The 13,483-nt window shown below is 34.3% G+C and overlaps 2 protein-coding genes and 1 non-coding gene across 3 annotated transcripts; 2 read left to right on the forward strand and 1 right to left on the reverse strand.

Annotated features, from left to right (window-relative positions):
- The first annotated feature begins 977 nt into the window (after positions 1 to 977).
- LOC144569619 (NAC domain-containing protein 21/22-like) lies at positions 978 to 5,533 on the forward strand. The gene is made up of 3 exons (XM_078320071.1): positions 978 to 1,254; positions 4,348 to 4,619; positions 4,945 to 5,533. Exons 1-3 carry the CDS (start codon positions 1,071 to 1,073, stop codon positions 5,308 to 5,310), a joined length of 822 nt encoding a protein of 273 aa, XP_078176197.1. The 5' UTR covers positions 978 to 1,070; the 3' UTR covers positions 5,311 to 5,533.
- TRNAV-AAC (transfer RNA valine (anticodon AAC)) lies at positions 4,179 to 4,252 on the reverse strand. Its single transcript has one exon. It is a non-coding gene; the product is annotated as a tRNA-Val (tRNA).
- Positions 5,534 to 6,544: 1,011 nt separating the features above from the next.
- DOT2 (SART-1 family) lies at positions 6,545 to 13,248 on the forward strand. Its single transcript, XM_078319475.1, has 12 exons — positions 6,545 to 7,341; positions 7,447 to 7,573; positions 8,018 to 8,081; positions 8,199 to 8,312; positions 9,052 to 9,148; positions 9,264 to 9,330; positions 9,414 to 9,473; positions 9,631 to 10,249; positions 10,786 to 11,156; positions 11,351 to 11,571; positions 11,895 to 11,976; positions 12,851 to 13,248. Exons 1-12 carry the CDS (start codon positions 6,758 to 6,760, stop codon positions 12,932 to 12,934), a joined length of 2,490 nt encoding a protein of 829 aa, XP_078175601.1. The 5' UTR covers positions 6,545 to 6,757; the 3' UTR covers positions 12,935 to 13,248.
- The last annotated feature ends 235 nt before the right edge of the window (positions 13,249 to 13,483 follow it).

Genomic DNA, 13,483 nt, shown 5'->3' on the forward strand with positions numbered 1-13,483 from the left:
TGTAATAGTGGAGATTATACTTCTACTACTATTAAAAATGTGTTTTTTTTATTAAAAGAGTGTCACAAGTGTTTTTAGTGCTAAAAAATGTCACAATTTATTTTTAATTATATATATCATAATTTGAAGCAGAATCTAAATTGTTGGTCTTATTCGAAAGATATGTCCATACAAATTTTGATGGTTGTTGAAGTTCATTTTATGCTACATCAACAAGTAAAAAGAATGAAGAATCTAGTTGTAAACAATTAATGTTATCATTTTCAAACCACTTGATGGAGTATAAAATGAACTCTGAAAAAACATAAAATTTATACAAACACAATTGTTACGAAAATGAAGAAGATCACAAAATTGTATAGGAAGATATATATTGGATTTTTTTTTTACAAGAAAAAGCAGAACGAGCCAATTAACTACCACACCGTTTCTTTATTTATATAACATTTGCTTAACGTTACAGAATCATTTTTGGTTCAAAGCTTAGAAATTGGAACATTTTTCAGTCAAATTATAAATTAAGAATTCTACAACTTACAGAGACATGATGCATATATGTTAAACAACTCTTCCAATACTAATTGCTTCTCGAAATTATTATTATTATTATTTTTTTTTTTTGTGAGTAGTTCCTATCTCTGTTCTCCCCGTGTTCTTTTGTCCTTGTCTATTCTTTTATTTCAACCTTCTTATCTTTATTTAAATAGTATTTTTTTTTTTTTTGCCTAAGTGTCTCCTCCATTTATTAAAATAAAAACAACAACGACCATTACAATACTTTATTTTAATAGTAATGATGATGACAATATTAATGATAATTTAATTGTCTAAATTAACAAGAAGAAAAAAAAAAGCTTTATCAATTCTAGAACCACCTTACTAGATCTGAAAATACATTTTTATTGAAGAAAATTGTCCTATAATAAGTTGACTTGTGCTCCTATTAATATTAATTCCCATTAACTTCTTACCCTACCCAACCTCCAACCAAACTATTTCTAAATCTCTTTTAATAAAACCTTCCTCCTCCTTCCCTCTTCTCTCTCTGTGTCCCCCCCTCCTCCAAAAATATGGGCTCAATAAGCATGATGGAGGCCCGGCTGCCCCCCGGATTTCGCTTCCACCCGCGAGATGATGAACTTGTTCTAGATTACCTCTCGTTCAAACTCACCGGTGGTAACAACTCCAGCCTCTATTATTGCCCCATGATGATAGATGTAGACCTCAACAAGTGTGAGCCATGGGATCTCCCTGGTAAATACAACTAATTCCCAAAGTTCATTTTTTTTTTTCAAATTTAACGCTTTCTTTGAGTTAAATTTAAGTGAAAATTTCTATTCTTGCACTAGAAAGTAATACATAGTTTTGTTGGATCTTTGCACTTCTAAGTGACCTTGAGACCTGAGACATATAGGTGATCCCTACTTTTTTTTCTCTTTAATTTATTTTATTAAATTCCTACTTAATTCTATAGTTGACGTTTATATATTGCTTTTAGAATTCTCTGGTTAGTGTTTGTTTGATCTTTAGGAGGCACAAGCTGTATTTGAAAGTACTAGTCCTTTAAATTAATTTCTACTTGGTTATGGGATCTTTTAGCATGAATCATGATGTGTGCATGTCTAGTTTCTAATGTTTGTTTGTTCTTCAAAGTGATCTTGATTTTTGGAGATATTATTCTTCATCCTCACATTTGTGAGATTTAAACACCCCCCCCCCCCCCCCCCCCCCCCCCCCCCCAAAAAAAAAAAAAAAAAAAACATTCTGTCAGATTCTGTTCCCTAACTACCAAGGGAGGCTTGAGTGAGTAATTTTATAATATTCCTTTCTATATATTATCAATTGTACATTTGTTCATCTTTTAAATGCACAGAAGTTTGCTTTTGTTTTCCATTCTAAAATTTTCAAACAAGTACATATATACGTAGCATTTGCACTTTTGAAAATAGCAACAGTTGCACTAATAAAAAAAACATTATTTTCTTGAAGAAATGATGCATCAGCGTAAAAGTTTTAAATACAACTAATAATTATCAACTAATATTGCTTCCAATTGATTTCGAACTAAATTACACTTACAATAATTTTCACCTTTGTTATTTTACAGTATAATTAAACTTTAAATGATATAGACATATTAAAACAAATTTCAGTGTGAAAAGTTAAAATGAGTTCCTTTTCAGAAAAAAAAAACACTTTATTGAAAAATAGCCGGACAATTCCCAATATGTTTTCTTATATATATATATATATATATATATGCTTGTACTACTGCCTAATTGTGATTTGGAATTCACTTGACCTAGTAGTTATTTCATTTTTCTTTCCCGTGATAAATTCATATATAACAGTAATAGTTAAGGATATATAATCATCCTAAACCTTTCATTTGACTATGCACACAAGTGGGCTTATGATCAAACAATTAAGTTGTATTATATGAGGAATAATATATATATCTAGCACCTGAATTCATTCCTAAATAATTTTTCATTTGTCAATCCAAACAGTCAAGAGAGAGTAGGTCGTGCTCAATTTGTTTTTTGGCATCATTATCCACAGATTCTATTATATTCAAATACAACAAGACTCAACTAGTTTGGTATTTTTAACCTTAAAAAAAAATTAGTTTGGTATTTTTATTTTTGTATAGTTTATGTTATTAGACTTTTATTTGTTAATTGATCTTGTATTTGTGTGAATAAAAAAAAAGATGAACATGAAACTATGGGACTTATTAAAGCATGAAGTTCATAAAATAGAAGCCTGGATCACTTGATCAGTTAATTAAAGCTTTTAATTGTTTGAAACTAGATAATCAATATACCTGTACATAAAGCAAAGATGCGACAGATGCGTATATATAATGCTTTTTTTTTTTTTAAGTTCGAAAAAAATGACCAAAAAATTACAATGTAAGACTATCTTCATGCTTCATGATTTCAAGTTTCTTTCACATATTCCTTTGATATATAGTACGTAACCCCTTTTATATTAATTTGGACCTGGTTTTTATTTTTCTCATTAATATGCTATTAGGCCATATATTGTGCATGTTATATGTAGTCATTAATTACATGCAGCCCCCCCTTTCTCTTTAAACTTCGTTTTCATGCAAAAGTTGCAAACTTCATTTGTGTTGTGACTTGTGACTGTTGCCTTTATGGTTTGTGCGCCTATGTATGTTTTCTGTGTGAAATAAATATGGCGTGCAATATTGACATGCCCACATGTTTTAAGCCTTTTCTGTTATGAAAGAGAACAATACCCACAAGTATTGCCTATCTTTTTCTGGCATTTTCGTCATCTCATAACAAAAACATTCATTCTCTTGCCTAATTAACTATAGTTTGGCACTTCCACATCCCTCTTGAAATTAATAACCGCCTTAACCAGAAACCTTACATCAACAACGGTGCTTGAACGAAATCATAATTCTACACACACAGAAATAATTAACAATTAATGCCTTCAAATATTTTATCATGCCAGCTGGTTCCGGATAACATTTTGAAATATCATTAAAAAAAGTATTTAGAACTAGTCTTATTTATTTATTTATTTATTTATACTTGTCTAGTTGCTTAGCTTGATGATTTATTTATTTGTATTATAATAGTGTTTCGTTGTTCCAGTTATTATTTTTACTATAGTATTAGGAATATTGGTTGATCTATATTCCTTTTAGGATTTTCCTGATACAAGATGTTACAAATATATTATGAAGCTATGATGAAAAGCAGATATTGTAAGATCCAGAATAAACAAAATCTGACATTTATGAGAGTTGAAAAAGATTAAGATATCCTAAATTAGAACTTGGCCGGGTAGTGGGTCCAAGGGCATATCTAAACATTACCAAATAAACAATCACAAACAGTAAAGAAAAATAGAATAAAAAAAAAATTGATGTGAGTTTTCTTTAGAATGAAATTCTTTCATAACAGATAATGACATGTCATTAGTTTTAGTTGGGTCCCTTTTCTACAAGCTAATCAAGTGTGACGACCAAAAAATGAATTCGGATAATAAATTCTCAATAAATTTAGGCTCAGTGCATGTTTAAGGGTCTAAAAGGCAACCCCAATAAACAACCAAAAGCAGAGAGATACCCAAAATGAGCCAACGGCCTAACGCCAAAAGTATGAAACGACAAAAATAATATCTTCAGAAATAAATGGCGTCGCCCGGGTTCGAACCGGAGACCTTCAGTGTGTTAGACTGACGTGATAACCAACTACACCACGACACCACCTTATCATTTGCAGAAAATGATTTTATATATTTAAATATATATCATGTAAGTTTAGTTCACTTCTGAGTAACTTGTTTGTTCTACTTGAAAAGAAATTGCATGTGTTGCGGGCAAGGAATGGTTTTTCTTCAGCTTGCGAGACCGCAAGTATGCAACAGGACAACGAACAAATCGAGCGACTCAGTCCGGCTACTGGAAGGCGACAGGAAAAGACCGGCCTGTTAGCAGGAAGGGGCAGCTTGTGGGAATGCGAAAGACGCTAGTGTTCTACCAGGGAAGAGCTCCAAAGGGCAAGAAGACTGAATGGGTCATGCATGAGTTCCGCATGGAAGGCGCAGCCGAACAGCCCAAGATTTCACATAAGGTAGGTAGTACAACTCATGCCAAAGTGATGCATGCATGCACCTGCTCACAATTTTCTCCTTGGCTTTACTATGCTAGCTGTAAGCTGTCTGTGCATTCCAAGAAGTTTCATTTATTTTAATAACACTAATAACATTGTTCGCCAATACCATTATAAAACATATTATATACGAATTCGAATGTATCAGTCTTTTTTTTTTTTTTTTTCTACTTGTGGATTGTTTATTTGTGTAGCCAATGAAGCAGAAAAATCGCTGAATACACTAAATTTTGGAAAATTTACTCCAATTTTGTTCTGATAATTTTCTTTCAATGAACCCAAACAGGAAGATTGGGTTCTCTGCAAGGTTTTCAACAAGAGCAGAAGTACTGTTCCAAGATCAAACATCGAGTCTTTTCTCAATGAATCTGGCAGTAGCTCTATGCCTCCTCTTGTCGACACATCATACATTACCTTTGAGCAACCAGAGCAAGTGCCCTGCTTCTCCGGCATGGGCTCGACAACCCACCGGCCTAACTTTGCAGCATTTCCCATGGTATTCAAAGGCTCAGATACCAGTAGTGGGATTTTAGAATTAGACTCTGACAAGAAGGCTTTAAAGACTTCTCTAAGTAATATTACCAAGTTCGACGCACAAGTGGATGGTTACATTAGTGAACACGGATTATCTAACATGTGGAATCCCTTTTAAGGGCATTAATTTGATTCGAAAGGGTTTGATTGATAATTAAGTGATTGAATTCTATAGTTCTTCTTTTTCTTTATTTTTATTTTTTCTTTCTAGGTATTTAAAACCTTGCGTGTACATGCATGGATATTAATTGTTGGGTGTATATATTCATGTGTATTTTAGGATGTATATTGATTTAAAGGAAGCTTTATTGCTATGTTAAGCAAACAAATTTGCTTAAACATTAAGGTGTTGTGTGGTGTGATTTTTTTTTTTTTTTTTGGGAAAATAAGTTGTTCGATTGCCCCATTCAAGTAGGGTGCAATTTCTAATTAACCCGTTTGTTTGGTTCTTTTGCATGTGTACTCGCTCATGTCTGCTGCCACAATATTTTTTATGAGCATAAATTTAAAATCCGTATGCCCCCTCCCCAAATCCCAAAAAGAAAGAAAGATAAGGGAAAAATGGAGTAAGGCTTAGGTACTGGATAGCATAAAGTCTTTCGTGCTACAGTCTCAAAAATTTATTGTATAAATTTTAAATTTCAATCTAAGTAGCTCATTAAATTGGTTATATAATGAACTTGTAGAATATCAAATTTTAATATTTTTAGATTTTTTTTACCATTTTTTATGATTTATGAAAGATGGCAGAAAATGACTTAAAAATAAAAAAAAAATTGTCAATATTTTAGACTAATTTTTGTTATGTTTCACAAATCATAAAAAATAGTGAAAATTAATATTCTATAAGTTCATTATATAACTAATTTACTGAGCTACTTAATCGAAATTTGAAATTCATACAATAAGATTTTTAAATCGTAGCACGAAAAATGTTATACTATCTATAATACTTGAGCCTTACTTAAAATGGAGTACCTATCCTTGTTAAAGAAAAAAATAAACAAAGCCAGAAAAGAAAGCCTTACAAAAAAAATAAAAAATTTACGAAACATGGACCGTACGTCGGATTTAGTGAAAGCCCTTAATTTACTTGTAGCCCATAAAGCAGAATTTTCAATGAGCTGAAAAACCAGTAGGAAAATTGTAACGCTTCATTAAGATTTGTAGAGCTGTTCGAGTTACTGTTTGCGTGAGAAAATAACAATTTAGTTCAAAAAAATTAAAAAACAGTTCAATTTTTATGTCTACACTCATTTCTGATAATGGGCCGAACAGGGCCCGTAAATCTTCCCTTCCAGCCCGCTTTCATTTCAACAATTGCACAACGCTCCGATATTCCAAAGCCCGTTGGAAACGGACATATACCCGGAAAACCTACGATATTTGGTTGTTCGTCGGATCAAACTAGAAGCCGATTCTCCTTCTCCGACTCATGTTTGCCTCCAGTTCTTCGGCATAAACCCTAGCTCTGTACGAATATCGACCTTCCTTCAAATTCATCACCTGCCGGTAGCTGAATTTCCTTAGTTCCTGTTTCGAAGTTTTCTTCGATCAACTTTTCGATGGGGGTCACTGATTTGGAGCCTGGTGAGATAAGGCTGGATCGAGACGAAAGTAGAGATAGGGATTCGAAGAATAGAGGTAGAGATCGGCACGAAGACGGGGGTAAGGATAGGAGGAAAGAGGAGAGGCATCGGGATAAAGAGAAGGACAAGGATAGGAATAGGGATAAGGAGAAGGATAGGGAGAACAGGGATAGCGGTAATGTCAGGGAGAAGGAGCGAGAAAGGGGCAAAGATAGAGATAGAGACAGAGACAGAGACAGAGAGAAAGACAAAGAAAAGGTTAGGGAGAAAGACAGAGGAAAAGAGGAGGAGAAAGAAAAGGAAAAGGATCGAGAAAAGCCAAGAGACAGAGAGAAAGAGAGAGATAAATTGAAGGAGAAGGAGAGGAGTAGAAATAGGGACAAGGAAAGGGATAAAGATGGGGAGAGGAACAGAGAGAGAGAAAAAGATAAATCTAAGGTTAGAGAGAGAAGCCTTGACAGAGATGAGAAATCAAAATCTAGAGACAAAGATAATAGAGAAATTGGGAGAGATGACGCGCCGAAAGAGAAATCCTCCGAGCTTAGGGAAAAGATCTTAAAGTAAGTATCGGAAATTTGAATTTATGTTAACTCTTTTGGTGCAATTCATGATATTTTTTCTGATACATAGTGGCACTTATCTCTAAATTTAGATTACAATTCCAGGATGAAAGAAGAAAGATTGAAGGAGAAAGAAGAAGAGAATGTCTCAGAGGTATTGTCTTGGGTTAGCCAAAGTAGAAAGCTCGAAAGAGAGAAAGCCATTCACCGCTCTCAAGCCTTGGAAGAACAGGTTTGTTGGTACTTTTATTAAAAACAATAACTTTTTTATGTCTAATTCTTGGAAGGTGGGTTTTTTTTCAAAACCAATAATGTACAATATTTGCAAACAGATCCAATGTTCTTGTGTTGCAATTTTTTTTGAATTTATTGTGTTATTTCCAAAGGGAACTCTTCATCAATACCAGGGTAGGCAAAGTTAACTAAATTTATTCATAATGAGTTCATGTAATTTGGATTCCAAAATTACGATTGTTTGCTTGATATCAGTTTAGTTGCTGCATAGAGGGAAAAAAACAGTTTAAGCACAGTTGGAGAAAATTGTCAAATATTATGGATTAAATTTGACGAGTTGCCGATTGTCCAAGTTTTAGTTGGAAGTGTTTCCAAAATGTTGTGCTTATTGCAGATAGGAAAATACATTACAAGTTTACCTATTTTTATATAAAATCCTCAGGATAAGTTGCTAGCTGGAAGTGATGATGATGATGAAGATGAATGGGGCAATGCAAGTAGAGGAGGTATTAATTTCTTGTCTTTTGGTTGTTATGCACGATCAAAGTATATTTTATGCTGTTTGGTATATCTTTGCTTAGAAAGTTTCTATACTGAACACGTACAATATTTTTGTTTTTCAGACCACCTTGCTGGAGTGAAGGTATTACATGGCCTTGATAAAGTCATGGAAGGCGGGGCTGTTGTTCTGACACTTAAAGATCAGAGTATTCTAGCCGGTGATGACATCAATGAAGGTATTAAATGTATTTCAATTTGAAGTCTGACACTTAGTTACGCTGTAGGCCCCCAACATTTTAGTTTGACAATAACTCACCCCTCCTCCCCAGAACTCTATAATATGTGACAATGAACCTCAGCTGTTAATTTTCTACTTAATCAAATTTGAGGGTAAAATGGCCATAATTTTCTCGGTTGTTTATAGTATAATATTTGAAGTATTTATGATTTTTGGCTTTTAAGTTTGTAGGAAGTTAGTAAATTTTCTTTTAGAAAATGTAGGCACGTGAAATGCTTGCTATTTCATTTTTATTTTTCTGTCTGTATGCTTTATTTATATTTATAGGAAAGACTTAGTTTCATAATGATCAAAATTAATGAAACTGTTTTTATTATGCATGGAAAATAATAAACAATATGAAATAAGAGATTATTATTATTTCAAACTCAATTCTGAATAAGGATAAATTTATCAAGGGTACTATGGTCATGTCATTGTAAAATTATTTAATTATGTTAGTTTAGAAGTTGAGTGCTAATTTTCATGTATTAGAAAGTTTGGGTGGGCATTTTTTACATATAAATGTTTGCGGCCTATTTGTCACAAAAGAAAAGTTTTGGGGGCTCCCATGGTATTACTATTGTAAATTTTTGTTTAGGAGAAGTTTGAATATTATAGAGTTTCTTAATCAAGATAAATGCTACTGCCATTTGCCATTTTTTTAATTTGTTTTATACTTGCACTTTGTTTTGCAGATGTCGATATGCTTGAAAATGTGGAGATTGGAGAGCAGAAGCGCAGAGATGACTTGTACCAGTCCGCCAAAAAAAAGACTGGAATATATGATGACAAGTACATTTTTTTTACTTCTCTGTTTTTCTTCTAGTTACCATTTAATACAAATTTTCACTAGTCATTCCTTACTTTTGGGTCACTTTTCTGCTTTTTATTTGTTTTTAAACTCCAGGTTTAGTGATGACACTGGCATTAAGAAACCAATGCTGCCACAGTATGACGACCCAGTTGAGGATGAGGTGCTAATTTTATGTTTTCTGCTTTGTGCCTTCTAGATTAGATACGCTTTTTCTTATGCTGATTTGTATTATTTTTCTTGTAGGGTGTAACTTTGGATGAAGGTGGCCGCTTCTCTGGTGAAGCTGAAAAGAAACTTGAAGAGGTAATAAGGACCTGCTTTTCTTTCTTTTCTGTGTGTGTGTGGTGGGGGTGGGGGGGTTCTCTTGTCCGAACTTCCTTTTTGCTGTTTTACTTCACAGCATGTGCAGCTTTACATATTTTATGGTTTTAAATATCATAATATTTTATTATTTTCACAGCTTCGAAGAAGGATTGAGGGAAGTTCATCACAAAAGCCATCTCTTGACCTAACTGCCTATACAAAAAGCTCATCAGAGTATTACACCTCAGAGGAAATGCTCCGATTTAAGAAACCCAAAAAGAAGAAATCACTTCGAAAAAAAGAAAAGCTGGACCTGGATGCCCTTGAAGCTGAGGCCATTGCTTCTGGCCTGGGTCGTTCAGATCTTGGCTCTCGTAAAGACACGACTCGATTAGCTGCTAAATCAGAACAAGAGAAAGCTGATGCAGAGGCAAGAAAGAATTCATACCAAGCAGCTATAGAAAAGGCTGAGGCGGCGGCTAGTGTTATAAGGGAGGGACAGGTACAAACCATTGGAAAAATTGAAGAAGGTGACGGGGGAGAAAATGAGCCACTTGTTTTTGGAGATGACTATGAGGATTTGCAGAGGTCAGTGGAGCAAGCAAGGAAGCTGGCAGTGAAGAAGGAGGAGAAAAATGATTTGGATATCCTTAAGACTGCTGTTCCAGCCACCGAGAAGAAGGTAGAAGGGGATATAGAAGGGGAGGCAGCAGAAGGGGGTAAGGTGATTATAACTGAGATGGAAGAGTTTGTATGGGGTCTTCAGATGAAAGAAGGTACGTATTTTTTTTTTAATTTTCTTGTTATTATTTCTTCTCTGCCAAGCTGTGGTCTAATTCAGAAATCAATGGTACTTCATCCGAATTGATTTTGTTCTGGTTTCTCTTTTAGTGATTGTGGGGTTGTCTTTTCAAGAGCTAGGAGTGGTTTATGGAAAGAGGCAGAAAAAAATTAAACCTAGAGGTGAGGGGGAGGGAGGTTAAGAGAGAATTGTGTTGGCTAGTATGCAAATTCCTACCTAACAATGAGTTATGCATAGTAATTCATGGAAAAATGGTTTAAAATTATAAGACAATATAGCTTAGTATTAATATCATAAGGTTCTCTGAATGGAAAAAGAAGGAACAACAGCATGATAGATATCACTATATTAGAGATAAGAAGAAAAATAAAAATAAGAATTTGAGGACAAGACAAGTGTCCCTTAAATCTATAGATATGTGGTGTCAACTCTAATTATTGATATTCAGTTGGGTTATTAATATTGGATCTAATATTAATCTGCAGCTATCTGTTTACCATTATGTTACAGAGACCCTTAGACCTGAAACGGAAGATGTCTTCATGGATGTCGATTCAGAGCCTGAAACAACACAACAGATTGAGGATATGGAGGTTACCGGCTGGTCAGAGGTCAAAGAATCTGAATCTGCAACTGAACCACTACCAAAGGAGGAAAAAGATGAGATCACCCCTGATGAGATAATCCATGAGGCAGCTGTCGGTAAAGGTCTATCTGGTGCTTTGAAATTATTAAAGGAAAGGGGAACATTGAATGAAGGCATAGATTGGGGTGGTAGAACAATGGATAAGAAGAAGAGTAAGTTAGTAGGTGTAGTTGAAGAACCAGCTCCAAAAGAAAAGGAGATCCGCATTGAGAGAACTGATGAGTTTGGCCGAATTGTAAGTTATATCTATGAATTTCTCTTTTGATAGGGGATATAGTATTTCTATTTGTTTAAAAAATAATAAATGAAAATCAAGCTCTTTACTTGGATTTTTCTCACGGCTAAGAGTTCCTTATGATTTGTAAGTTTTTTTGTGTCACCGCAATTTCATTCTAACAGTATTTTTTTTAAAAAAAAAAACAACAACAGATGACACCAAAGGAAGCATTTAGGGCTCTGTCACACAAGTTCCATGGGAAGGGCCCAGGAAAAATGAAGCAAGAAAAGAGAATGAAGAAATTTTATGAGGATCTAAAGACAAAACAAATGAGAGACTCTGACACACCTCTACACTCCATGGAGAAAATGAGAGAGGCCCAGGCCCGGATGAAGACACCTTACCTGGTCTTGAGCGGCAATGTCAAACCTGGGTATATTTATTTCTTTCTATTTTGGTTGTTTATTTTTTTTCATTTTGGAAATGACAACCCAAGACCTCAAAATATACAAAGGCATGATTTCTAAAAAAATTGCATGTCCTTGTGCTTACATGTGTACAAGGTTTTGTTCAAAAACTAGCCAAAATGCCCTTCCCGACTCCTTATCTTTATGGGAGGATACTTTGAGATTATTCGCTGTTGTTAGGGATAGGATTTGAGAGAATTTCATCATCTTTTCTGAGGTTTTATAAACCAATGTATCGAATTGAAAAATTGTAAATGGTATGTTGATTCCTTATTGTACGGTATTTTAGGCAAACAAGCGACCCGAGCAGTGGATTTGCAACAGTGGAGAAAGATGTTGGGAGTTTGACACCTATGCTTGGGGACAGAAAGGTAATTTCTTTATTTTATTTTTTTTGTACTTCTTTTGTGCTTCATTACAAGTTCTAAATGTTTTCTAAACCCTGGCGCAATTTCTATACCTTAACAACTCAGGACTTCATCATCTATAAATGACTTTAACATCCATTATGCCCCTAGGCCCATTACCAAAAACAGGATATATCCGAGCTACAGGTGGCAACCCTGACATGACCCAAAGGAACTGCAACACCGACCTGGGTTTCCACCAGATCTGATCCAGTAATTTTGAAAAATCAAACAGACTGAAACCCGACCCATACCCTATCAACTCCCAGTCTCCCACCTTAAACCTGAAACCAAATGACCTAAAACCCGAGCAAACCCATGCTTGACTGGACCTGAAACCTTAACATGACCTGCTTGACATGGCACCTTAAACCAGAAATGACCCCAAAGACTCAACTGCTACACAAAATCAGTTTTATTTTGTGATAACCCAAAGCAACTTGAGTGAAGAACCCCATTTCCCTGACACTAAACCCGACTAATTCAAGACTCGATGGATCCAAGACTCAAAATAGCCCAAAATCAGAAATAACTCTAAACCTGACACAACTCAATCTCTGAATCAACTGGAAACTGAAACCCCAACCCAAAAATTTAAAGTAACATGATTGATTGAGAAGGGGTTTTATGTACTGCATTTTTATGCAACTCGAATGTGGTGATCTTTTCTATGTTTTGTTGGTGTATAATTTTCCTTATTTTGAAGGGTGTGACCTTAGGATACTTTATTTATTTTGAAGTTGCTTTCATATTGTTGATGTCATATTCTTATCTTCTTCTTCTTTTTTTGTCAAATATGTCCTGTCATTTAATTTTATTATGGTTATGTGTTCCTCAGGTTGAGCATTTCCTGGGAATAAAGAGGAATGCAAATGCAGCCAGCATGCCTCCACCACCGCCGCCTAAAAAATCAAAGAATTAATTTTGGGCTCTTATGGTTCATTATCTAGCTCAATCTTGCAATTTGTATACAGCAAAAAGGAAGTAAAAGCAATCTGGAGTCTTGAATAGTAGCGACTTGATTTTTACTTGGTGTCAACTGTCAAGCAATCTGGTACATTAGCTAGTGAAATGTTAATTGCAAATCTTTCATATGTTACAACGGACTAGCCATTTTTATGATGTAAAAGCTCTTTCATTTGATAATTTGCATGTATTATGTAGTTTTTTTTTGGTTCACTTGAATATTATGAATATGGCTCAGTTGATAATATAATTTTTTTTTACAATTTGTTGAAACCTCTTCAATTCATACATTAATACTTGAGGAGAGGTATCCGAACCAAGCTTCCATTCCGTTAAAATGGTACATATTAAAAATTTTGAGGGATCATAAGAATTATGAGTTTTAAAATCAGTAGGGAAACAGTGCACTGAAACAAATTAATAAAAAGTGCTAGAATATTTATCAAAAATTGGCATGGGATGTTTTCACGATGAATTTTATATTTCAACCATAACAAGCTAGTGG

Source organism: Carex rostrata, chromosome 18 (genome assembly GCF_964058835.1).
Source record: "Carex rostrata chromosome 18, lpCarRost1.2, whole genome shotgun sequence".
In the NCBI taxonomy this organism is placed as follows: Eukaryota; Viridiplantae; Streptophyta; class Magnoliopsida; order Poales; family Cyperaceae; genus Carex; species Carex rostrata.

Bases quoted from the DNA above. Each gene is read 5' to 3' on its own strand.
- LOC144569619 (XM_078320071.1), top strand. From the start codon at position 1,071: ATGGGCTCAATAAGCATGATGGAGGCCCGGCTGCCCCCCGGATTTCGC. The intron at 1,255-4,347 runs GTAAATACAACT...CTACTTGAAAAG, and splicing joins TGAGCCATGGGATCTCCCTG to AAATTGCATGTGTTGCGGGC. The intron at 4,620-4,944 runs GTAGGTAGTACA...GAACCCAAACAG, and splicing joins AGCCCAAGATTTCACATAAG to GAAGATTGGGTTCTCTGCAA.
- DOT2 (XM_078319475.1), top strand. From the start codon at position 6,758: ATGGGGGTCACTGATTTGGAGCCTGGTGAGATAAGGCTGGATCGAGAC. The intron at 9,149-9,263 runs GTACATTTTTTT...TTTAAACTCCAG, and splicing joins ACTGGAATATATGATGACAA to GTTTAGTGATGACACTGGCA. The intron at 11,977-12,850 runs GTAATTTCTTTA...TGTGTTCCTCAG, and splicing joins CTATGCTTGGGGACAGAAAG to GTTGAGCATTTCCTGGGAAT.